The sequence below is a fragment of the Oncorhynchus mykiss genome, chromosome 8, assembly GCF_013265735.2.
Source record: "Oncorhynchus mykiss isolate Arlee chromosome 8, USDA_OmykA_1.1, whole genome shotgun sequence".
NCBI lineage: Eukaryota > Metazoa > Chordata > Actinopteri > Salmoniformes > Salmonidae > Oncorhynchus > Oncorhynchus mykiss.
In genome coordinates this window covers 73,001,057-73,027,805 of record NC_048572.1, presented here as the reverse complement: position 1 = coordinate 73,027,805, position 26,749 = coordinate 73,001,057, and the positions used below count along the sequence as shown (strand labels likewise).

Genomic DNA, 26,749 nt, shown 5'->3' with positions numbered 1-26,749 from the left:
CAGGATGGGTTAGACCGTGAAGGCGTACTGGAGATCTTGAGAGCGGTGCTGGCACAGGACGTGCAAGGCTAGGGAGGTGCACAGGAGGCCTGGTACGTGAGACTGGCACCATCTTAACCAGCCGACTAACACGCACCTCAGGACGAGTATGGAGCGCTGACCCAGGTGCCATCAAATCCCCGACACGCTCCGTCGGGCGAATTCCATGTTTAAAACACCAACACAGCAACTCCCTCATTTCTCTCTCCTCCAATTTCCCCATTAACTCCTTCACAGTCTCTGTTTCGCTCACCTCCAACACCGGCTCTGGTCTCCTCCTTGGCTCCTCACGATAAACAGGGAGAGTTGGCTCAGGTCTGGCTCCTGACTCTGCCACACTCTCCCTGAGCCCCCCCCCAAGAAATTTTTGGGGCTGACTATGGGGCCACCGTCCGCGCCGCCTTGCTTGCTTCGCAAACTCCATTCTCCTATATCCTTCCGCGCACTGCTCCATCGAATCCCAGGCGGGCTCCGGCACTCTCCCTGGGTCGACCGCCCACCTGTCTATCTCCTCCCAAGAAGTATAGTCCATACTGTACTCCACTTTGGGCTGTTCTTGCCTGTTGACACGCTGCTTGGTCCCTTTGTGGTGGGTGATTCTGTAACGGTTTTCTTGGTGAGAAGGAGAGTCGGACCAAAATGCGGCGTGTCTATTGCAATCCATGTTTAATGAATTAACACACTAAACACAAACACTACCAAAACAATAAACTTAACAAAACCCGAAACAGCCTATACTTGTGTATCCTAACACAGAACAATGACATCAGGACACTAAGGACAATCACCCACGACAAACTCAAAGAATATGGCTGCCTAAATATGGTTCCCAATCAGAGACAACGATAAACACCTGCCTCTGATTGAGAACCACTTCAGACAGCCATAGACTTAGCTAGAACACCCCACTAGCTACAATCCCCACACATACACACCACATACAAAAACCCATGCCACACCCTGGCCTGACCAAATAAATAAAGATAAACACAAAATACTTTGACCAGGGTGTGACACCTACATGATATGGTACAATAATAGTAATATATACCTCAGCACCTTCAGCACCCAGCTCCTACATGATATGGTACAATAATAGTAATATATACCTCAGCACCTTCAGCACCCAGCTCCTACATGATATGGTACAATAATAGTAATATATACCTCAGCACCTTCAGCACACAGCTCCTACATGATATGGTACAATAATAGTAATATATACCTCAGCACCTTCAGCACCCAGCTCCTACATGATATGGTACAATAATAGTAATATATACCTCAGTACCTTCAGCACCCAGCTCCTACATGATATGGTACAATAATAGTAATATATACCTCAGCACCTTCAGCACACAGCTCCTACATGATATGGTACAATAATAGTAATATATACCTCAGCACCCAGCTCCTACAATCTACGGTATAATAATAGTAATATATACCTCAGCACCTTCAGCACACAGCTCCTACATGATATGGTACAATAATAGTAATATATACCTCCAGTACCTTCAGCACCCAGCTCCTACACTCTACGGTACAATAATAGTAATATATACCTCAGTACCTTTAGCACCCAGCTCCTACACTCTACGGTATAATAATAGTAATATATACCTCCAGTACCTTCAGCACCCAGCTCCTACATGATATGGTACAATAATAGTAATATATACCTCCAGTACCTTCAGCACCCAGCTCCTACATGATATGGTACAATAATAGTAATATATACCTCAGCACCCAGCTCCTACACTCTACGGTACAATAATAGTAATATATACCTCAGCACCCAGCTCCTACACTCTACGGTACAATAATAGTAATATATACCTCAGCACCCAGCTCCTACACTCTACGGTACAATAATAGTAATATATACCTCAGCACCTTCAGCACCCAGCTCCTACACTCTACGGTACAATAATAGTAATATATACCTCCAGTACCTTCAGCACCCAGCTCCTACACTCTACGGTACAATAATAGTAATATATACCTCAGCACCTTCAGCACACAGCTCCTACACTCTACGGTACAATAATAGTAATATATACCTCCAGTACCTTCAGCACCCAGCTCCTACATGATATGGTACAATAATAGTAATATATACCTCAGCACCTTCAGCACCCAGCTCCTACACTCTACGGTACAATAATAGTAATATATACCTCCAGTACCTTCAGCACCCAGCTCCTACATGATATGGTACAATAATAGTAATATATACCTCAGCACCTTCAGCACCCAGCTCCTACACTCTACGGTACAATAATAGTAATATATACCTCCAGTACCTTCAGCACCCAGCTCCTACATGATATGGTACAATAATAGTAATATATACCTCAGCACCCAGCTCCTACACTCTACGGTACAATAATAGTAATATATACCTCCAGTACCTTCAGCACCCAGCTCCTACACTCTACGGTACAATAATAGTAATATATACCTCAGCACCTTCAGCACCCAGCTCCTACACTCTACGGTACAATAATAGTAATATATACCTCAGCACACAGCTCCTACACTCTACGGTACAATAATAGTAATATATACCTCAGCACCTTCAGCACCCAGCTCCTACATGATATGGTACAATAATAGTAATATATACCTCAGCACCTTCAGCACACAGCTCCTACATGATATGGTACAATAATAGTAATATATACCTCAGCACCTTCAGCACCCAGCTCCTACACTCTACGGTACAATAATAGTAATATATACCTCAGCACACAGCTCCTACACTCTACGGTACAATAATAGTAATATATACCTCAGCACCTTCAGCACCCAGCTCCTACACTCTACGGTACAATAATAGTAATATATACCTCAGCACCTTCAGCACCCAGCTCCTACACTCTACGGTACAATAATAGTAATATATACCTCAGCACCCAGCTCCTACATGATATGGTACAATAATAGTAATATATACCTCAGCACCCAGCTCCTACACTCTACGGTACAATAATAGTAATATATACCTCAGCACCTTCAGCACACAGCTCCTACACTCTACGGTACAATAATAGTAATATATACCTCAGTACCTTCAGCACACAGCTCCTACATGATATGGTACAATAATAGTAATATATACCTCAGCACACAGCTCCTACACTCTACGGTACAATAATAGTAATATATACCTCAGCACCTTCAGCACACAGCTCCTACACTCTACGGTACAATAATAGTAATATATACCTCAGCACCTTCAGCACCCAGCTCCTACACTCTACGGTACAATAATAGTAATATATACCTCAGCATCTTCAGCACCCAGCTCCTACACTCTACGGTACAATAATAGTAATATATACCTCAGCACACAGCTCCTACACTCTACGGTACAATAATAGTAATATATACCTCAGTACCTTCAGCACCCAGCTCCTACATGATATGGTACAATAATAGTAATATATACCTCAGCACCTTCAGCACCCAGCTCCTACATGATATGGTACAATAATAGTAATATATACCTCAGCACCCAGCTCCTACACTCTACGGTATAATAATAGTAATATATACCTCCAGTACCTTCAGCACCCAGCTCCTACATGATATGGTACAATAATAGTAATATATACCTCAGCACCTTCAGCACCCAGCTCCTACATGATATGGTACAATAATAGTAATATATACCTCAGCACCTTCAGCACCCAGCTCCTACATGATATGGTACAATAATAGTAATATATACCTCAGCACCTTCAGCACACAGCTCCTACATGATATGGTACAATAATAGTAATATATACCTCAGCACCTTCAGCACCCAGCTCCTACATGATATGGTACAATAATAGTAATATATACCTCAGTACCTTCAGCACCCAGCTCCTACATGATATGGTACAATAATAGTAATATATACCTCAGCACCTTCAGCACACAGCTCCTACATGATATGGTACAATAATAGTAATATATACCTCAGCACCCAGCTCCTACAATCTACGGTATAATAATAGTAATATATACCTCAGCACCTTCAGCACACAGCTCCTACATGATATGGTACAATAATAGTAATATATACCTCCAGTACCTTCAGCACCCAGCTCCTACACTCTACGGTACAATAATAGTAATATATACCTCAGTACCTTTAGCACCCAGCTCCTACACTCTACGGTATAATAATAGTAATATATACCTCCAGTACCTTCAGCACCCAGCTCCTACATGATATGGTACAATAATAGTAATATATACCTCCAGTACCTTCAGCACCCAGCTCCTACATGATATGGTACAATAATAGTAATATATACCTCAGCACCCAGCTCCTACACTCTACGGTACAATAATAGTAATATATACCTCAGCACCCAGCTCCTACACTCTACGGTACAATAATAGTAATATATACCTCAGCACCCAGCTCCTACACTCTACGGTACAATAATAGTAATATATACCTCAGCACCTTCAGCACCCAGCTCCTACACTCTACGGTACAATAATAGTAATATATACCTCCAGTACCTTCAGCACCCAGCTCCTACACTCTACGGTACAATAATAGTAATATATACCTCAGCACCTTCAGCACACAGCTCCTACACTCTACGGTACAATAATAGTAATATATACCTCCAGTACCTTCAGCACCCAGCTCCTACATGATATGGTACAATAATAGTAATATATACCTCAGCACCTTCAGCACCCAGCTCCTACACTCTACGGTACAATAATAGTAATATATACCTCCAGTACCTTCAGCACCCAGCTCCTACATGATATGGTACAATAATAGTAATATATACCTCAGCACCTTCAGCACCCAGCTCCTACACTCTACGGTACAATAATAGTAATATATACCTCCAGTACCTTCAGCACCCAGCTCCTACATGATATGGTACAATAATAGTAATATATACCTCAGCACCCAGCTCCTACACTCTACGGTACAATAATAGTAATATATACCTCCAGTACCTTCAGCACCCAGCTCCTACACTCTACGGTACAATAATAGTAATATATACCTCAGCACCTTCAGCACCCAGCTCCTACACTCTACGGTACAATAATAGTAATATATACCTCAGCACACAGCTCCTACACTCTACGGTACAATAATAGTAATATATACCTCAGCACCTTCAGCACCCAGCTCCTACATGATATGGTACAATAATAGTAATATATACCTCAGCACCTTCAGCACACAGCTCCTACATGATATGGTACAATAATAGTAATATATACCTCAGCACCTTCAGCACCCAGCTCCTACACTCTACGGTACAATAATAGTAATATATACCTCAGCACACAGCTCCTACACTCTACGGTACAATAATAGTAATATATACCTCAGCACCTTCAGCACCCAGCTCCTACACTCTACGGTACAATAATAGTAATATATACCTCAGCACCTTCAGCACCCAGCTCCTACACTCTACGGTACAATAATAGTAATATATACCTCAGCACCCAGCTCCTACATGATATGGTACAATAATAGTAATATATACCTCAGCACCCAGCTCCTACACTCTACGGTACAATAATAGTAATATATACCTCAGCACCTTCAGCACACAGCTCCTACACTCTACGGTACAATAATAGTAATATATACCTCAGCACCTTCAGCACACAGCTCCTACATGATATGGTACAATAATAGTAATATATACCTCAGCACCTTCAGCACACAGCTCCTACATGATATGGTACAATAATAGTAATATATACCTCAGCACCTTCAGCACACAGCTCCTACACTCTACGGTACAATAATAGTAATATATACCTCAGCACACAGCTCCTACACTCTACGGTACAATAATAGTAATATATACCTCAGCACCTTCAGCACCCAGCTCCTACACTCTACGGTACAATAATAGTAATATATACCTCAGCACACAGCTCCTACACTCTACGGTACAATAATAGTAATATATACCTCAGCACCTTCAGCACACAGCTCCTACATGATATGGTACAATAATAGTAATATATACCTCAGCACCTTCAGCACACAGCTCCTACATGATATGGTACAATAATAGTAATATATACCTCAGCACCCAGCTCCTACACTCTACGGTACAATAATAGTAATATATACCTCAGTACCTTCAGCACCCAGCTCCTACACTCTACGGTACAATAATAGTAATATATACCTCAGCACCTTCAGCACACAGCTCCTACATGATATGGTACAATAATAGTAATATATACCTCAGCACCCAGCTCCTACATGATATGGTACAATAATAGTAATATATACCTCAGCACCTTCAGCACCCAGCTCCTACACTCTACGGTACAATAATAGTAATATATACCTCAGCACACAGCTCCTACACTCTACGGTACAATAATAGTAATATATACCTCAGCATCTTCAGCACACAGCTCCTACACTCTACGGTACAATAATAGTAATATATACCTCAGCACCTTCAGCACACAGCTCCTACATGATATGGTACAATAATAGTAATATATACCTCAGCACCTTCAGCACACAGCTCCTACATGATATGGTACAATAATAGTAATATATACCTCAGCACCTTCAGCACACAGCTCCTACATGATATGGTACAATAATAGTAATATATACCTCAGCACCTTCAGCACCCAGCTCCTACATGATATGGTACAATAATAGTAATATATACCTCAGCACCTTCAGCACACAGCTCCTACATGATATGGTACAATAATAGTAATATATACCTCAGCACCTTCAGCACACAGCTCCTACATGATATGGTACAATAATAGTAATATATACCTCAGCACCCAGCTCCTACACTCTACGGTACAATAATAGTAATATATACCTCAGTACCTTCAGCACCCAGCTCCTACACTCTACGGTACAATAATAGTAATATATACCTCAGCACCTTCAGCACACAGCTCCTACATGATATGGTACAATAATAGTAATATATACCTCAGCACCCAGCTCCTACATGATATGGTACAATAATAGTAATATATACCTCAGCACCTTCAGCACCCAGCTCCTACACTCTACGGTACAATAATAGTAATATATACCTCAGCACACAGCTCCTACACTCTACGGTACAATAATAGTAATATATACCTCAGCATCTTCAGCACACAGCTCCTACACTCTACGGTACAATAATAGTAATATATACCTCAGCACCTTCAGCACACAGCTCCTACATGGTATGGTACAATAATAGTAATATATACCTCAGCACCTTCAGCACACAGCTCCTACATGATATGGTACAATAATAGTAATATATACCTCAGCACCTTCAGCACACAGCTCCTACATGATATGGTACAATAATAGTAATATATACCTCAGCACCTTCAGCACCCAGCTCCTACATGATATGGTACAATAATAGTAATATATACCTCAGTACCTTCAGCACCCAGCTCCTACATGATATGGTACAATAATAGTAATATATACCTCAGTACCTTCAGCACCCAGCTCCTACATGATATGGTACAATAATAGTAATATATACCTCAGTACCTTCAGCACACAGCTCCTACATGATATGGTACAATAATAGTAATATATACCTCAGTACCTTCAGCACCCAGCTCCTACACTCTACGGTACAATAATAGTAATATATACCTCAGCACCTTCAGCACACAGCTCCTACACTCTACGGTACAATAATAGTAATATATACCTCAGCACACAGCTCCTACACTCTACGGTACAATAATAGTAATATATACCTCAGCACCTTCAGCACACAGCTCCTACATGATATGGTACAATAATAGTAATATATACCTCAGCACACAGCTCCTACACTCTACAGTACAATAATAGTAATATATACCTCAGCACCTTCAGCACCCAGCTCCTACATGATATGGTACAATAATAGTAATATATACCTCAGCACCTTCAGCACACAGCTCCTACACTCTACGGTACAATAATAGTAATATATACCTCAGTACCTTCAGCACCCAGCTCCTACATGATATGGTACAATAACACATCAACATGGCTAGCCATCATCTACTACTATGTGGCAGTCACTTATAACCTAGAGAGGCGATTTCCCGGACTCTAAAATGCATGTTCAATGGGGATGTCCAGGAGTTCATCTGAATCTGCTAAACCTGTCAAAAGAAAAGGTTTCCACCAGCCCCTGGCTCTGTCTCTGCTCTAATTTCTAACACAGAGAATAGTGTTTTTAGTGTATTACAGGGACTGGATAATGTGACATCCTTGCACTGACTCAAATAAAAGTGATTCCATTATGTCTCACTTCATGCTCACAGCTCTTCTGTTGTTTTATAAAGAAGGGTCTGCAGAATGTTGTTATCCACTTCCAAAATGGACATAATTTGGCAATTTAGACTACTGGAGGCAATTTAGACTACTGGAGGCAATTTAGGTTTCCCTACTACACCCAGGATTAGAACCAACAAACTTGTGGTTAATTGTTTCTGCAATGGCTAGAACATTCACTTTATTTATTTATTTAACTAGATGAAACCAGGTCAGGTCATGTTGATACTGATAGTGAGTCTCTCAGTTCAAGTTCATAGTTAGCCCCTTTTGACATTGTGGTGAAATTGAATCATGGTGTTTATAGGTTGGGGATGAAACAGAGTAAATTACATTTACGTGGGTATTCATACCGGGTCATACCTGGCTTGAACCAGACTGCACTCAATCACCCAATCGTTCCTGTTAAATTGTCATCAGGGGTATTCTTCTTCCCCCATACTATTTTTGTTCTCACCCCTACTCCCCCCTCAACCCTGCTTCCTCCCAGGTGCACCTTGATTGATGGTATTTAAGATGAGAAGACATCTCTCTCTCTCTCTCTCCTTCTCTGTCTGTCTTAAGACTCATCTCCAAGTGCAGTGTTGGCCGTATATCTAAGCTGTATGCCTGCTAGTGAAAGCCGGCTGGTTACTCCATAAGCTTTCAACTTTGATTACCTTTGCAGGCAGCACTACTTGTTAAATATTTTTCTGGCAGAATACAAGTGCAGGAACCTGATTTATATAATTGCAGCATTTGGTTCACTATACAGCAATTTTGACAGATGTCGCCTGTTTAACTTATTCCTATTTCCTCTTATTCAGTCTGTCGAAAATATTTACATTTGTCTGAGCTGTTTTGTCACTTATTTATTCCTTGTTTTCTTTTATTTGAACATCTTCTTCATACACATTAATGAAATGAAAAGGTTTGACCTTTCGAAACATTACTGTGAAGAACTACCAAGAGCTTATAAGAAGTAAGCCTACAGTAATGAGTGTTTTTGTGGTATTTTACCATGTGTGTTGAGATGTAAAAGGAAGTGTTAACCTGAGTGTGAATCTGTGTTTCAGAGCCAGAACAGCACGTTGAACAGCAGCATTGGAATGTGCCACAGCAGAAATGGGGTCAGTAACCATCACAAATGCACATTGAGGTGTATTGAAAAGGAAACTTTGCAGTATTGACTTGAGTCTTTCACCATACAAAACAACTTATCTCTAATTCATCGGATACTTGCAGTTAAGGTTTGGGTTTGAGCCAACAACATTTGTATTCAAACTAGAACGGGTTCCCAGTCAGAGAAGGAAGCATGGTTCTCCGGTACATTGCCGACCCCACAGATAGGTTCTTGGACCACGCCTTCCAGCCATCTCCAGGAAAGTATCCTCATTGACCTCCCAAAGGGTCTTAACCCCAGAACATGGCTAATTCATTACATATTGTGATACATCTTCCTTTCAAAATAAAACAGTCATGTATCATTTTGAAAGGAAGAGTGACCTCTGCTGGGCAATAGCTGTAGTTCATATGCCAAGTAGAGCACCTGTCAAATCACCTGTCATTGCTTACAAAACTACAATTGAACGTTTCATTCACTGTATGTCCACTTAGTACACAGAGGGCTTGTTTTCCTGCTGTAGTAAGTAACTCCTGTCATTTTGCCCCACAGACTACATTAACCAGAACGGCGTTTCGGACATGATGAACCCTGTATACCAGCACCCTGGTCCCCCTCGCACCCTCCTCCCCACCATATCCTCAGACGACACAGAGGCAGAGTACCTGAACTGCTATAAGAACGGGGCAGTGGGGCCTGAGTACCTCAACACCCTCCAGCCTTCCCTCCTCTCCCCCACCACCTCCAATGGCATCTCCAATGGCCTCAACCACACTGCTAACGGCCATTCCCCCATATCCAATGGTCTCCTCTCCCCCACCTCCAATGGCCTCTCCCCAATTTCCAATGGTGGTCTCCACCACGTCCAGAAAAACCAGCCCCAAAACAGTATAGATAACCCAGACTACCAGCAGGACTTCACCCCCTCCATCAAGACCCACATCCCAGCCGCAGAGAACGCAGAGTACGTGGGCCCAAACTGAGTTCTGTTACCCCCCTACTCCCACTGTGGAGGGAACAAGACACCAGGGAATAAGGCTCTCTATCCTACTGAGAGAAGACATGAGGTCTTTGTTGAGGAGGGGTAGCGGTATCATGGATTGTATTGTACTTTGCATTGTATTTATCCCTGCCTAAAGAAGCCAGAAGTGAGATAAGTGCAGCTTTCCATTTTGTTTCACCAGTTGTAGTATTGTATAGTACTATGAAACTCCTCATTCCAAAACCTCTTCCATTTCAAACTGTGTCTGAACAGATAGAGATGTGATAGGAATTAGGCTCTGGGTCTGGGTGTATTCCACTCCATTGTGTTCAAAAGACCAAGAGAAAACCTTAGGCCTATAAGATACTGTAGCCCCTATCAGAAACCCATAAGAGATGTCATGTTGCACAATGAAAAGTTGTGATCAGAATGTATAAGTGGAGAAACACTATTACTAGACTAGAGTGTAACCTTCAAACCTTGATGTCAGATGCTCCAGAAATACTATTATATGTGGCAGCTCACCCTTTTCTTGCCAACACAAACAGTACTTAAAGATGTCACTCATACTGGATTGGTGTATTGAGTATATAGTATTATTGGGTATTTACCTTCCACTGCTTAAGGGCTTGAAACTGTTAGAACAACAGTTAGATGTCTCGGCTCTTCTGTGTGTGGAACCTGCAGTTTGAGACCCACTGGAGTCAAATGTTGCCGAACGTTGTTGGTGTCAGAAGTGGGAAGGAGGAGGCTCTCATCACTGATGGTGGCTGGACCATGGAGTTCATTGATAAACTTCTGAATCATGATGGCACTCTTTCTGAAGGAGGGTTTCATGAGGACACAACAATGTCAAATGTTGCTGTTGATGACTGCTGAAGGCTCTATAGCAGGGGTATTCAAATCGTACACTATGAGGTCAGGAACCTGCTAGTTTTCTGTTCTACCTGATAATTCATTGCATCCACCTGGTGTCCCTGGTCTAAATCAGTCTCTGATTAGAGGGGAATAATGAAAAATTGCAGTGAAACTGGCTTTGAGGTCCAGCTTTTAATTTGAGGGCTCTATAGCCTTTATTATATGGCCAGAAGGGAGACACACTGACCCCTGTTGGTGCCCCAGTGTAAAAGTATCAATATTAGTATATCTCTGTTGTTGCTTATTGTCTTGAACAGTTGGGTCTTTAGTTCTGACACTACATCTGTAAATCTTCTAACCGTTTTGAAGGAATATATGAATTAGTTACTTGACATTTGAGAGCCTGCTGTTTGACAGAGGTACATATACAGATCATTTGTATTTTACTAGGACAAATACTTATTTACAATGACAGCCTACCCCGGCCAAACCCTAACAGCACTGGGCCAATTGTGCGCCGCCCTATGGGACTCCCGATCACAGCCGGTTGTGATATAGCCTGGAACTGAATCAGGTCTGTAGTGACGCCTCTAACATACCTTAGACCGCTGTGCCAATCCGGAGCCCCAAGATAAGTGTGAGATTATACGGTGTACAATATACTCAATATGGTCACCTATAAATTATCCTATCAACGTTCCTCATCTAAATGGTCTTGTCCCTTTATATATAAATATACACTTATTAATGAACTAATTATTTCATTTCAAAGTGAAAATGAATAAACCGTTCTTTTCTTTAAAGACATTTACACTGTTCAACAGCAAATCTGAGTGTGTTTTTCAACTTGTTTTATTAAGATGAACATAAGATTAAAGGATCTCTTGTTAAAAAACAATGTTTTCTGGGTCAAAAGTTTTTTTTTTTTTACATTTCACAATGTTGCTAGTGCTCGTACTTTCCAATCCGGTAGGTTGCAGCAGTGTGCCAAAGGGTTGTTCTCCAGTCACCAATGTCGTAATGAAGAAGACTTGAGCAATAACAGGAAACGCCGAAGTTTTGGGGGGTTCATATAGCTAGTTATAACATCAGTCGTTACTGTAGTTGGAATGCCAGTGAAGTATTTGTGACAGTAAGAGGGATGGGGCTCTTATCAGAAAGAAGCTGTTTATTTTTCCTCTTCATAATTTTGACAGAGGGACATTATACATGGGTAAGTCCACCTACCTATTAAATAGCTTTCTATAGACTTATTTTGCTAGCTAGTTAATATCTTGTTGCGTATAGTTAGCAAGCTGCCGGTTGCTTGCGGTACCGTTCGCTAACTTGTTTTGTTGATTCAATCATCAGATACGCTATCGCTATTACGACACACCCCTACTAACTTGCTAAAGTGTGTCAAACGAGCTAAATCGGTGTCAAAAAGCTAGTTTGCTTAGCCAAATCAAGTTCTGTTCATGCTTACAAGGCGGTGTGTTCGTTTAACGTTAAGTATCTTGCTAAAGTAACTAGATAGCGTTAGCTGGCATCAATAATCTAGAATCAGCTGCCAGCTACAAATTGTACTAGTAGCTAGTTTTGACCATCATCAACTAGATTCAGCCGCTGGACGATTTCTTATTGAGCGGATGGTCAGGGGACCGGAACATGACTACAAATAATTTGTAGACTTCAAGACCAAACAGACTTGACAAAAACATAATTTCAAACCGTGCTTATATTTGTATACGATCACATATCTATTGTTTTGCAATATTTTGGAACTGATTTCCAAAATGTAAAGTCACTTGGAGCTTATTTGCTGGTGTTTTTACAGTCTAATGTCCAGCAATTTTTTTTTAAATAACAAAACCAAATTCGTCCGGCTTCGGACCGCCAGTTGGGGAAGCCTGGTTTAGGAGATTGATTGATAGCTAAAATAAATATGGCTCTACGAGCGGCCCAGACATGACGAAATATTTTGCGTCACTGTCACGCGAGTGTCTTGTAGCTCAAAAATCATCCATCAAATGTAGCTAACGTTAGCTATTCAGCAAGGTAAAGTAAATACACATTTGTTTATCTCAAATCAAATATTTGCGTGACATGGGCTTACATGCAAATTACTGTACTCTGATTCAAGTGAGAGCGAGACCTCTTCAAAGCTACTGATGTGCGTCCTCCTGCTCCAATATAAAACACATTTTGCTAAAAATACATGAATCCAACAAACGACCCAAAGCAACTCATGTTTTGATCAGATTTTCTCTCGTGGAATGGAATTCAATAGCCCATTGTTAAAACTGACAAGTGCTATCTTTGTACTCGCGCAGTCATTTGCATTCCTAAAATAAGTTGATCAATCCTCTTCATTCCTACAGTCAAATCATTTCCAATACACTTCACAACAACACGCAGCAAAAGGGCAATGTAGTAACAATACACAAATGTTGGATACTGAAAACGAGGGAGAGACCTGTATCATCAAGGAAGTAACTAACTGGAGTTGCTCTTCGGGATTCCCCTGCTTGAACCAGACATTTATTTATATTTTTGGGATTTGTGTATGGCTAGGTATTACGAACTGTTGGAGCTAGAAACACAAGTATTTCGCTGCACCTGTGATAACATCTGCAAATGTGTACACTACCAATAAAATAGATTTTACATTACTTGGCCTGTTAGGTGTGCCATCCTCCTCCTAGGCAGCTGAGTCAATGGGTTGGTGGGTTGATGGCGAGTGCCTTTTGAACTTGCCCCACATAGAAACACTATCTCTATCAGACCCCGAACAGACAGAGGCTTAATCCTTGTTCACATTGGCAGTTTGAAGTGACTCAAATAAAAATCTAAATCCTATCTGATTAGAATCTGTTATTTTTCCTGCAGTCTGGACAGCCAACCAAAAAGCACAATGGAATCAGATATTTCAAGCCACATTTCAAATCACTTTCATAGGGGTTTGAAATCAGATATAATTCTGGTTCTTGGCCATGTGACTTGTCTCAAATCAAATGTTATTGGTCACATACACATGGTTAGCAGATGTTAATGCGAGTGTAGTGAAATTCTTGTGCTTCTAGTTCTAACAGTGCAGTAATATCTGACAATTTCCCAACAACTACCTGATACACACATCTAAAGGGTTGAATGAGAATATGTACATATAAATATATGGATGAGCGATGGCTGAGCGGCATAGACAAGGTGCAATAATGGCATAAAATACTTTTGAAGTCGGAATTTTACATACACTTTAGCCAAATACATGTAAACTCAGTTTTTCACAATTCCTAACATTTAATCCTAGTAAAAATTATCTGTCTTAGGTCAGTTAGGATCACCACTTTATTTTAAAAATGTGAAATGTCAGAATAATAGTAGAGGGATTTATTTCAGCTTTTATTTCTTTCATCACATTCCCAGTGGGTCAGAAGTTTACATACACTCAATTAGTATTTAGTAGCATTGCCTTTAAATTGTCAAATGTTTCGGGTAGCCTTTCACAAGCTTCCCACAATAAGTTGGGTGAATTTTGGCCCATTCCTCCTGACAGAGCTGGTGTAACTGAGTCAGGTTTGTAAGCCTCCTTGCTCGCACACGCTTTTTCAGTTCTGCCCACAAATGTTCTATAAGATTGAGGTCAGGGCTTTGTGATGGCCACTCCAGTACCTTGACTTTGTTGTCCTTAAAGAATTTTGCCACAACTTTGGAAGTATGCTTGGGGTCATTGTCCATTTGCGACCAAGCTTTAACTTCCTGACCGATGTCTTGAGATGTTGCTTCAATATATCCACATAATTTTCCCGCCTCATGATACCATCTATTTTGTGAAGTGCTCCAGTCCCGCCGCCCCCGTGCTTCACGGTTGGGATGGTGTTCTTCGGCTTGCAAGCATCCCCCTTGTTCCTCCAAACATATTGATGGTCATTATGGCCAAACAGTTCTATTTTTGTTTCATCAGACCAGAGGACATTTCTCCAAAAAGTTAAAATCTTTGTCCCCATGTGCAGTTGCAAACCGAAGACTGGCTTTTTTATGGTAGTTTTGGAGCAGTGGCTTCTTCCTTGCTGAGCGGCCTTTCAGGTTATGTCGATATAGATACTTTTGTACCTGTTTCCTCCAGCATCTTCACAAGGTCCTTTGCTGCTGTTCTGGGATTAATTTTCACTTTTCCCACCAAAGTACGTATATCTCTAGGAGACAGAACGTGACTCCTTCCCGAGCGGAATGATGGCTGCATTGTCCCATGGTGTTTATACTTGCGTACTATTGTTTGTACAGATGAATGTTGTACCTTCATGTGTTTGGAAATTGCTTCCAAGGATGAGCCAGACTTATGGAGGTCTACAATTATTCTTCTGAAGTCTTGGCTGATTTATTTTGATTTTCCCATGATGTCAAGTAAAGAGGCACTGAGTTTGAAGGTAGGCCTTGAAATACATCCACAGGTACACTTCCAATTGACTCAAATTATGTCAATTAGCTTGTCAGAAGCTTCTAAAGCCATGACATAATTTTCTGGAATTTTCCAAGCTGTTTAAAGGCACAGTCAACTTAGTCTATGTAAACTTTTGACCCACTGGATTTGTGATACAGTGAATTATAAGTGAAATAATCTGTCTGTAAACAATTGTTGGAAAAATGACTTGTGTCATGCACAAAGTAGATGTCCTAACTATCTTGCCAAAACTATAGTTTGTTAACAAGAAATTTGTGGAGTGGTTGAAAAACCACCCTAAGTGTACTTCCCAATTAGATCGAGATGAACTTTTCACGCTGGCCAGCCAGCTAACTAGCTAAAAAGCTAATCTCGATCTAAGCTGGAGGTCTTAGATATGTTGTTACTGCTTCCAGTCTTTGCCTGCCCATGAACGGTTGAGGTATTTAGAAAAGTTGGTTGTTGTTGGCTTGCCTAAATGTCCTTTCAACTTGCTGGAGACCAGCTGGGGAGACAACCCTGCCCAATGGCCCAAAGTACTCTTATGGTGACATATACACCTACTTGGTTTTCATATAAACCTACTTGGTTTGCATAAATATCCACATAAAGAAGAATACTATAGCTGTTATTTGGATAGATACAGCTCACTAGTCCATCTTTACTACAAGGTAACTAGCAAGCATTATGCAATACACATAGCTCGTTAGATACATAAGTGTTGGCGACTTACTGGTGATACAGTGCTTTGAACACAAATACAGTGCATTTGGAAAATATCTAGACCCCTTGACTTTTTCCACATTTTGTTACGTTACAGCCTTATTCTAAAATTGATTAAATTAATGTGTTTTAATAAACACACAATACCCTATAATGACAATGCGAAAACAGATACCTTATTTACATAAGTATTCAGACCCTTTGTTATGAGACTCGAAATTGAGCTCAGGCGCATCCCGTTTCCATTGATCATCCTTGAGATGTTTCTACAACTTGATTGGAGACCACCTGTGGTAAATTCAAATGATTGGACATTATTTGGAAAGGCACACACCTGTCTATATAAGGTCCCACAGTTGACAGTGCATGTCAGAGCAAAAACCAAGCCATGAGGTCGGAGGAATGTAGAGCTCTGAGACAGGATTTTGTCGGCACAGATCTGGGGAAGGGTACCAAAACATTTCTGCAGCATTGAAGGTCCCCAAGAACACCGTGGCCTTCATCATTCTTAAATGGAAGAAGTTTGGAACCATCAACACTCTTCATAGAGATGGCCGCCCGGCCAAACTGAGCAATCAAGGAGGTGACCAAGAACCCGATGGTTACTCTGACAGAGCTCCAGAGTTCCTCTGTGAAGATGGTTGTTTTTCTGGAAGGTTCTCCCATCTCTGCAGCACTCCACCAATCAGGCCTTTATGGTAGCGTGGCCAGATAGAAGCCACTCCTCAGTAAAAGGTGCATGACAGCCCGCTTGGAGTTTGCAAAAGGCATCCACAGACTCTCAGATCATGAGAAACAAGATTCTTTGGTCCGATTGAACTCTTTGGCCTGAATGCCAAGCGTCACGTCTGGAGGAAACATGGCACCATCCATACGGTGAAGCATGGTGGTGGCAGCATCATGCTGGGGGGAGGTTTTCCAGTGGCAAGGACTGGGAGACTAGTCAGGATCGAGGGAAAGATAAACAGAACAAAGTACAGAGATCCTTGATGAAAACCTGCTCCAGAGCGCTCAGCTCAGACTGGGGCAACAGTTCACCATCCAGCAGGACAACGACCCTAAGCACACAGCCAAGACAACGCAGGAGTGGCTTCAGGACAAGTCTTTGGATGTCCTTGAGTGGCCCGGACTTGAACCTGATCGAACATCTCTGGAGGGACTTCAATATAGTTGCGCAACCTGACAGAACTTGAGAGGGTCTGCAGAGTAGAATGGGAGAAACTCCCCAAATACAGGTCTCCCAAGCGTGTAGCGTCATACCCAATTAGGCTTGCGGCTACCAAGCTACCAAGTAAATGCTACCAAAGGTGCTTCAACAAAGTACTGAGTACAGGGTCTGAATACTTTATGTAAATTGTATTTTTTTTTAAATGTATACAATTGCTAAAAATACATTTAATACATGTTAGAATAAAGTTGTAAAGTAACAAAGTGGAAAAAGTCGAGGGGTCTGAATACTTTCTGAATGCATTGTAGCTAAATGTATTGAGTAACTGGAGGCCACCGCTTTCCATCACTGCGGTGTAATAGCCTGAACCCATGAGGTTCGTCTAACCTGGTCCTTGGGCAATTGATGAAACTATTATTCAAACAAAAATGGTATGCAATGGGCGTATTTATTACACCGATTCTGTTGCAAAGCGTTTCTTAAACTAAAGCAAATGGAACGAAACGGGGAAGGACCTACCTGAATTTGCAATAGCAACTTTTGTTTTGCTGTGTTTGCTTCTATTTAGTTCTGAAATGGTAAACGGTTACCATAATGAATACACCCCGGCTTTTCGGCTCTTTGGCTGATAATTGTTATGTACTCTCCATGCGACAGTACCTGAGCATCCAGTTTGGGATTAAGACGACATGGAAGAATGTTAAAAATGACCAACCAAGCATATGTACATTTTGTAATAGTAATAATAATAATTTAAAAAAGAGTACAGCCAGTTATGAGTAAAGTAGGCAATTTTAACATGGGTGTAATGGGAATACCCTACGGCTGTATCCTACTCGGAGGCGTGTTCACATTAAGACATGACTCGCTGTATCTATCTATGGCTACATTAGTTGTCATATTAACAACGGGTGTGTATGCAGTGGAGTAGGCTCAGCAGTGTGAACAAGGCTTTAGACTAGGCGGAGCACAGCCAAGGTCTGGTCACAGAAAAGGCACAAAATAAGTGCATTAAAGTCTTCAAACACACCCTTCCTTTAAATGCCAGTGGAATAACTCATAAGAGACATGTTGGAAATAATTTAACAGTACCAACACATTAGTGAGTTCAGTCTAGTCGTAGAGTGCATCTTACTGTGATTTACTTGAAACCCCTGACCTTGACAATAAGGGAACTAACCAAGTCTGTCGAGTGACCTATGCAAAAAGAACAGGGCACAGTGTGAACTGTACATTATCAGTCTGAAAGAAACTTGTTCGGAAGTCAGCCATCGAAAGAGTAGATTAAAAGGGGAACGCGGAAGACCACAGCACATGTGATTTGTGGAAGTGAAGGTTTTATTTTAGAATCTGAAACACAGGGCCTTTCGATGTGGATAGTAGGCTAATATTACACTCAGACGTGGTATAGAGAAAATAACCCCAAGGTGCACAAGACGTCAGCTCACTTCTGCTTTAATTTAGCAAGAATCTAATTTGGGTAAATCATTTGAATTCTATCACTTTTTGACAGCAATATTTTGGATTTGAACGAAACCTTCCATACATATTTGTCCATAGTAGAAGTGCTCAGAATGTGACTTTTTGGACCTGAATGCCAAAACATTCAAGAGATAAAAGGTGCTCAAAGGTGACTCCTTTTGCATACCCCACCATACCATGAGACATCCATGTCTTCACCACTGGAGAAGATAAACGGTTGAAATCAATATCATTTAAAAGCTTACAAACAGGATTGTCAAACTATTTCCTTTCTAGATATTTTTTTTTAATGTAAGACACATTATTTCATTTTTTAACCTTTTTAATGTCAATTATCAAAACATGTGTAAACTCAGATTATTTTCATATTCATATGTTGTAGTTTAGACCCTATTTTATATCTGAGGTTTTTGTGTTGTGACCGCCATTGGTTGAGACAACATGCTCTTGAATACAGGGTGTCACGTTTTGGCTGATAAATGTACTAAAATGGGAATATATTTTTAATTTCAACTTTCAAATGGTACCACACAGATGGTTGGAGCTCCAGACATCAGAGAATGTTGACTTGAATGTGAATATCTGTTTTAAATTATACTGTCAATCTTCCATAGGAAAACCTATGTAATTTGACGGTGTGTGGACTGGCAACCATCTTTGAATCCATGAATTCTAGTTGTATGATTTGAAATGACACTCACCCTGTATTCAAGAGCATGTTATGTCTCAACAGATGGCGGGCACAACACAAACTCAAATGCCGTAAAACAGGATATATGCACAAAAAATGCTAAAATGAATTTTAGGTATACAGTGACTTCGGGAAAGTATTCAGACGCCTTCCCCTTTTCGATATTTTGTTACGTAACAGCCTTATTCTAAAATTGATTAAATAAGAAGAAAAATGTCCTCGTCAATCTACACACGATACCGCGTAATGACAAAGCAAAAACAGTTTTTTTTTTAAATGTGGCGATGGGAAAACCTTCCAGAAGGACAACCGTCTCTGCAGCACTCCACCAATCAGGCCGTTATGGTAGAGTGGCCAGACTTAGGACCTCAGACTGGCGCAAAGGTTCACCTTCCAGCAGGACAATTGCGCTAAGCACAGAGCCAAGACAACGCAGGAGTGGCTTCGGGACAAGTCACTGAATGTCCTTGAGGTGCCCAGCCAGAGCCCAGACTTGAACCCGCTCGAACATCTCTGGAGAGACCTGAAAATAGCTGTGCAGCAATGCTCCCCATCCAACCTGACAGAGCTTGAGAGGATCTGCAGAGAATAATGGGAGAAACTCTCCAAACACAGGTGTACCAAGCTTGTAGCGTCATACGCAAGAAGACTCGAGGCTTTAATCACTGCCAGAGGTGCTTCAACAAAGTACTGAGTAAAGAGTCTGACTGCTTATGTAAATTATATTTCAGTTTTATGTTTGATACATTTGCAAAAAATAAACTGTTTTTACTTTGTCATTAAGGTGTATTATGTGTAGATTGAGTATTGAATACTATTGAAAAATATTTTTTATCCATTTTAGAGTAAGTCTAACGTAACAAAATGCAGAAAAAGTCAAGGGGTCTGAATACTTTCTGACTGCACTGTACATGTTTTTAGAATTTACGTTAAAGGTAAAAAAGGGCATCCATTTTTTTAAATAATTTTTATTCAATAAAGTATAAAATAGTTTGACAATCCTGTTTGTAAGCTTTTAAATGATATTGATTTCAACCGTTTATCTTCTCCAGTGATGAAGACATGGATGTCTCATGGTATGGTGGGGTATGCAAAAGGAGTCACCTTTGAGCACCTTTTATCTCTTGAATGTTTTGGCATTCAGGTCCAAAAAGTCACATTCTGAGCACTTCTACTATGGACAAATATGTATGGAAGGTTTTGTTCGAATCCAAAATATTGCTGTCAAAAAGTGATAGAATTCAAATGATTTACCCAAATTAGATTATTGCTAAATTAAAGCAGAAGTGAGCTGACATCTTGTGCACCTTGGGGTTATTTTCTCTATACCATGTCTGAGTGTAATATTAGCCTACTAGCCACATCGAAAGGCCCTGTCTTTTGGCTTCCAGGTCCAGAAAGTAACTTTCTGACTCCTTCCATTGACCAACATGTATGGGAAGTTTTGTTTAAATTAAATCCTGTCAAAAAGGGATTGAATTCAAATGGATTTACCCATTTGTTGTCTTTAGCGTTCAAACACAGTGGCTACGTGCCTTTTTTAACTTTTACACAGTAGCAACTGATCTTTCTTGAGGGCCTTCAATGACCGCAACAAAAGCATTGTAAAATGTGCATCCATGGTGCAGCATATGTAGCCTACAGAACAGCAAATTTTAAGTTCTGACAAGTAGCCTACCTATCTTCTCTCAGGTTCAAGCCCAGCACTGTGTGTGGTACGGTGAGTGTGGTAAGTCTGACAAGGTCCCGGGGAAGAAGTACAACTGCAACTATACAGGACCACCCATCCCACTTCCAGCAGAGGGCCATGAGCTGCTCACGGTAAGGTTGACCATGGACGCTTTCTTTGAACGGGTTCTTAAGATGCCTTCTGAAATGACAGTTGACTTACATTGAAATGTGTTCTGTCTCACATGCTTTACTTTCGCAAAACCAGGTTAGATCATGGAAATTATACCGTGTGTCTGTTTGTGTGTAGGAGCTGTGTCCAGGCTATGACTATGGGAACCAGAGTCTGTGCTGTGATGTCCAGCAGCTCCACACTCTGAAAGGGAGCCTTCAGTTGCCCCTACAGTTCCTCTCTCGGTACGTACCATGGTGGCTTTGCAAAAGGGACTTTGACGTTACGTGTGCCGTACTTGGACAGACCCCTGTTATAGCTATAGTCTAGCAAGATGCCTTGGCAGTAAGGTAGCTTTGTTGGCATCTTATCATTGTCACCTGTTTCCTTCTAAAGGTCTCTTTTATATGTTGTTGATGATGATAATAATAGTAAGCTTCTTTATCCTGACTCTCTGTGTTCTCCATCTCCAGATGCCCAGCCTGTTTCTTCAACCTGATGAACCTGTTCTGTGAGCTAACCTGCAGCCCCCTCCAGAGTCTCTTTATGAATGGAACCCAGTTCACTAATGGCACAGCTGCCAACAAGACCAATGTGGTGGAAGTCCAGTACTACATTGGACAAACATTTGCCAATGGTGAGGGGGCACATTTCCTGGTCCCAGCTCTGTTTGTGCTGTCAGGGCCAACTCCTATGGTCATTATCCAGCTAGTGGGCACAGTCTCTATATCACAGTTTTAGACACACTATATATAGAAAAGTATATGTGGACACCCCTTCAAATGAGTGGATTTGGCTTTTTTTTAACCACTCCCGTTGCTTACATGTGTATAAAATCGAGCACACAGCCATGTAATTTCCATAGAGGAACATTGGCAGAAGAATGGTCTTACTGAAGAGCTTAGTGACTTTCAATGTGGCACCGTCATAGGATGCCACCTTTCCAACAAGTCAGTTCGTCAAATGTATGCCCTGGTAGAGCTGCCCCGGTCAACTGTAAATGGTGTTATTGTGAAGTGGAAACCTCTAGGAGCTGCAAGGGCTCAGCCGTGAAGTGGTAGGCCACACAAGCTCAAAGAACGGGACCGCCTTGTGCATAAAAATCATCTGTCCTCAGTTGCAACTCTCACCATCGAGTTCCAAACTGCCTCTGGTAGCAACGTCCACACTAACTGTGTCGGGAGATTCATGAAATGGGTTTCAATGGCAGAGCAGCCGCACACAAGCCTAAGATCAAGAAATTTGCTACACCTTCAATAACATACACATATTTAGCATATGTGACCAATTACATTTTATTTAAGATCACCATGCGCAATGCCATGCGTCAGCTGGAGTGGTGTAAAGCTCGCCTCCATTGGACTCTGGAGCAGTGGAAACGCGTTCTCTGGAGTGATGAATCACGCTTCACCATCTGGCAGTCTGACGGATTAATCTGGGTTTGGTGTATGCCAGGAGAACGCTACCTGCCCCAATGCATAGTGCCAACTGTAAAGTTTGGTGGAGGAGGAATAATGGTCTGGGGCTGTTTTTCATGGTTTGGGCTGGGCCCCTTAGTTTCAGTGATGGGAAATCTTAATGCTACAGCATACAATGACATTCTAGACGATTCTGTGCTTCCAACTTTGTGGCAACAGTTTGGGAAAGGCCCTTTTCTGTTTCTGCATGACAATGCCCTACTGCACAAATCAAGGTCCACACAGAAATGGTTTATTGAGATCGGTGTGGAAGAACTTGACTGGCTTGCACAGAGCCCTGACCTCAACCCCATCAAACACCTTTTGGATGAATTGGAAGGCCGACTGCGAGCCAGGCCTAATCGGCCAACATCAGTGCCCAACCTCACTAATGCGCTTGTGGCTGAATGGAAGCAAGTTCCCGCAGTAATGTTCCAACATCTAGTGGAAAGCCAGAAGAGTGGAGGCTATTATAGAAGCAAATGGGGAACCAACTCCATATTTTAATGGCCATTATTTTGGAATGAGGTGCTCGACGAGCAGGTGTCTACATACTTTTGGGCTTGTAGTATATGCTGACCGAGTAGCAGTGCCAGTGAACATCTTGATAAGTAGATTTCTACAAACGAATTACTTTCCTTGTATTATGCAATTAGTTGGGTAACTAAGGGTCAGATTAACACCCCTGTGTTGTGGTTCATTTGGCAAAATGCAGTTGAAGGTCACAGCTTGAAGAGTGGAAAAACGCAATCACTTCCCTTGGCTAGCATAACTATTGTTGACCTAATGCTATAGAATGTTGGTCTGTGCCAAGGTGCTTAATATAATTCTGATTATCTTTCTTGGCAGCCATGTACAATGCTTGTCAGGATGTCCAGGCTCCCTCCAGTAATGTGAAGGCCTTGTCACTGCTCTGTGGGAAAGATGCCAGTGACTGCAATGCCACCAACTGGATCGAGTACATGTTCGACATCAACAACGGACAGAGTCCCTTCACCATCATCCCTATATTCTCAGGTGAAATTAAGTTAAATGGACAAACACAGAATATTTGCACTTTGTACATGCAAGGTATGGATGTCCCAACAAGGGTAATCAGATATGTAATTTCACTGTTTGAAAATGTCACTGGTCTCTGTGAAACTACACTGAACAAAAATATAAATGCAACATGCAACAATTTCATTGGTTTTTACTGAGTTACAGTTCATATGAGGAAAGCAGTCAATTGAAATAAATGAATTAGGCCCTAATTTATGGATTTCACATGCTTGGGAATACAGATACCTTAAAAAAAAGGGCCTCACAATGGGCCTCAACTGCACATTTTTGTGGCCTTTTATTGTCCCCAGCACAAGGTGCACCTGCTTCTTGATAGGCCACACCTGTCAGGTGGAGGGATTGTCTTGGCAAAGAGAAATATTCACTAACAGGGATGTAAACAAATTTGTTCACATTTGAGAGAAATAAGCTTTTTGTGCATATGGACTATTTCAGAGATCTTTTATTTCAGCTCATGAAACATGGGGCCAACACTTTACATGTTGCGTTTTATATTTTTGTTCAGTGTATGTAATACGTACATTAACACAATATTGAGTACTTATGCCTAATGCTTTCTTCTTTCGTTTTTAATGATCACAACAAATAACTCAACATCCTCGTACCACCCCCACCTCTCCAGATGTGTCAGTATCCGGTATGAGCCCCATGAACAACAAGACATACGACTGTACGGAGGGTCTGGAGGATGGCTCTGGTCCCTGCTCCTGCCAGGACTGTAGCCCGGCCTGTGGCCCCCAGCCTGTCCCCCCTCCCCTGCCCCCACCATGGACCATCCTGGGCATCGGCGCTATGGTCCTCATCATGTGGATCTCCTACATGGCCTTCCTCCTTGTCTTCATGGGAACCGTGATCGGCACCTGGTGCTACAGGTGATAACTGAGGGGCACTGATTTTGGAGCAGAATGTAATGCTTGTCTATTCAGTGTCATTTTGGAGCCGTATGTAATGCTTGCCTATTCAGTGCCATTTTGGAGCAGTATGTAATGCTTGTCTCTTTCTCTTATTTCTTATTCAGAAAAAGGAGAATTGAGTCTGAGTATGGCCCAATATTGGACAGCAATAACCCTCACTCTCTGAACAAGGACAGCATTGATCAAGGTACTCTTTTATTTGGCATGAGATCTGACTCTGTCTCATTTTGGAAAATAACCAAGTACAATATTCAGTAAGATACAGCTACAAACCTGTTCTTGCAACGATCTGACATGTAACCTGTCTTCCCTCTCTCTCTCTCTCAGTGGATGCGTCGTGCGGCGAGACGTTGGGCGAGCACTTCGAGAACGCCCTGCGTTACCTCTTTACCCGCTGGGGCTCGTTTTGCGTACGGCAGCCCCTCATGGTCATCCTGGGCAGCCTGATCATAGTGGCTGCCTGCTCAGGGGGCCTGGTCTACATGAAGATCACCACAGACCCTGTGGAGCTGTGGTCCTCGCCCAGCAGCCAGGCTAGGCAGGAGAAGGACTACTTTGACAGCCACTTTGGACCCTTCTTCAGGGCAGAGCAGCTCATCATCACCACCACATTGCAGTCAGAATCCTCCTACTCCCCGTACCCCGCGGGGGCTCCCGTGCCCTTCGGAGCCCCCCTGGACAAGGATGTCCTCCACCAGGTGGGTTAGGTAGAGGAACTGGGCTGGGTGGTGATTGATTGATACTTTCAGATGGAATTGTTGTAACATTTTCAATGGGATTATTGGTTGTGGACAATATATTCGCTCTCTTGTAGACCAATTCAGGAAGGCATCTTTGGGCCTTGCCTTAGTTCTGATGTGACATTTTATAGCTTTAGTTTGTTTAGTTTGTTTTTCTCTCTCAATTTTCCACAATCGCTCATCTCTCAGGTGTTGGATCTCCAGACGGACATAGAGAACATAGTGGCCTCATACGGGGACCAGAAGGTGACCCTAAAGGATATCTGCTTGGCCCCACTGGCCCCATACAACGACAACTGTACCATCCTCAGTGTTCTCAACTACTTCCAGAACAGTCACAAACAGCTGGACCATAGCATAGGAGATGACTTCTACGTCTACGCAGACTACCACACACACTTCCTCTACTGTGTCAGGTGAGTGGCCCTCGGAACACATTCTCTTGTGACATCTGCATCTGGGGAATGCTGCTGAATTCATGAGGTTATACTAGTTGGAGTTCCTCTCCAACTCTCAACTCAACTCCTTTCTTGCTCCTCATTTCCCTTCAGCAAGTATATACTCATAGCTGTAAATGGTGAATAGTAGTCATAGATTTGTGTGTATATACTCATAGCTGTAAATGGTGAATAGTAGTCAGATTTGTGTGTATATACTCATAGCTGTAAATGGTGAATAGTAGTCATAGATTTGTGTATATACTCATAGCTGTAAATGGTGAATAGTAGTCATAGATTTGTGTATATTACCTCAGAGTTCTTAAAGCATTCGCTCTGTCTCTCCTGTGTCAGTGCCCCAGCGTCCCTCAATGACACCAGTCTGCTCCACGATCCCTGCCTGGGCACCTACGGAGGCCCCATCTTCCCCTGGCTGGTCCTGGGAGGCTATGATGGTGAGGATACATGTACATCATCACACAAAGAAATAGAATGTACTAGTCAGTGG

The 26,749-nt window shown here is 41.8% G+C and overlaps 2 protein-coding genes across 2 annotated transcripts in view; both read left to right on the top strand.

Annotated features, from left to right (window-relative positions):
* The window catches only part of LOC110530977 (epidermal growth factor receptor), an 89,094-nt gene extending 76,889 nt beyond the window's left edge, over positions 1 to 12,205 (top strand). The window contains exons 25-27 of the mRNA XM_036986163.1: positions 9,421 to 9,474; positions 9,633 to 9,726; positions 10,020 to 12,205. Of these exons, the coding sequence (XP_036842058.1) occupies positions 9,421 to 9,474; positions 9,633 to 9,726; positions 10,020 to 10,450 (579 nt within the window). The 3' untranslated portion in view covers positions 10,451 to 12,205. The remainder of the gene's footprint in view (positions 1 to 9,420; positions 9,475 to 9,632; positions 9,727 to 10,019) is intronic.
* A 129-nt stretch (positions 12,206 to 12,334) lies between these two features.
* The window catches only part of npc1 (Niemann-Pick disease, type C1), a 30,625-nt gene continuing 16,210 nt past the window's right edge, over positions 12,335 to 26,749 (top strand). The window contains exons 1-10 of the mRNA XM_021613656.2: positions 12,335 to 12,520; positions 21,484 to 21,612; positions 21,770 to 21,876; positions 22,105 to 22,268; positions 23,938 to 24,105; positions 24,773 to 25,022; positions 25,169 to 25,251; positions 25,392 to 25,762; positions 25,994 to 26,220; positions 26,596 to 26,696. Coding sequence (XP_021469331.1) covers positions 12,449 to 12,520; positions 21,484 to 21,612; positions 21,770 to 21,876; positions 22,105 to 22,268; positions 23,938 to 24,105; positions 24,773 to 25,022; positions 25,169 to 25,251; positions 25,392 to 25,762; positions 25,994 to 26,220; positions 26,596 to 26,696 — 1,672 coding nt within the window. The 5' untranslated portion in view covers positions 12,335 to 12,448. The remainder of the gene's footprint in view (positions 12,521 to 21,483; positions 21,613 to 21,769; positions 21,877 to 22,104; positions 22,269 to 23,937; positions 24,106 to 24,772; positions 25,023 to 25,168; positions 25,252 to 25,391; positions 25,763 to 25,993; positions 26,221 to 26,595; positions 26,697 to 26,749) is intronic.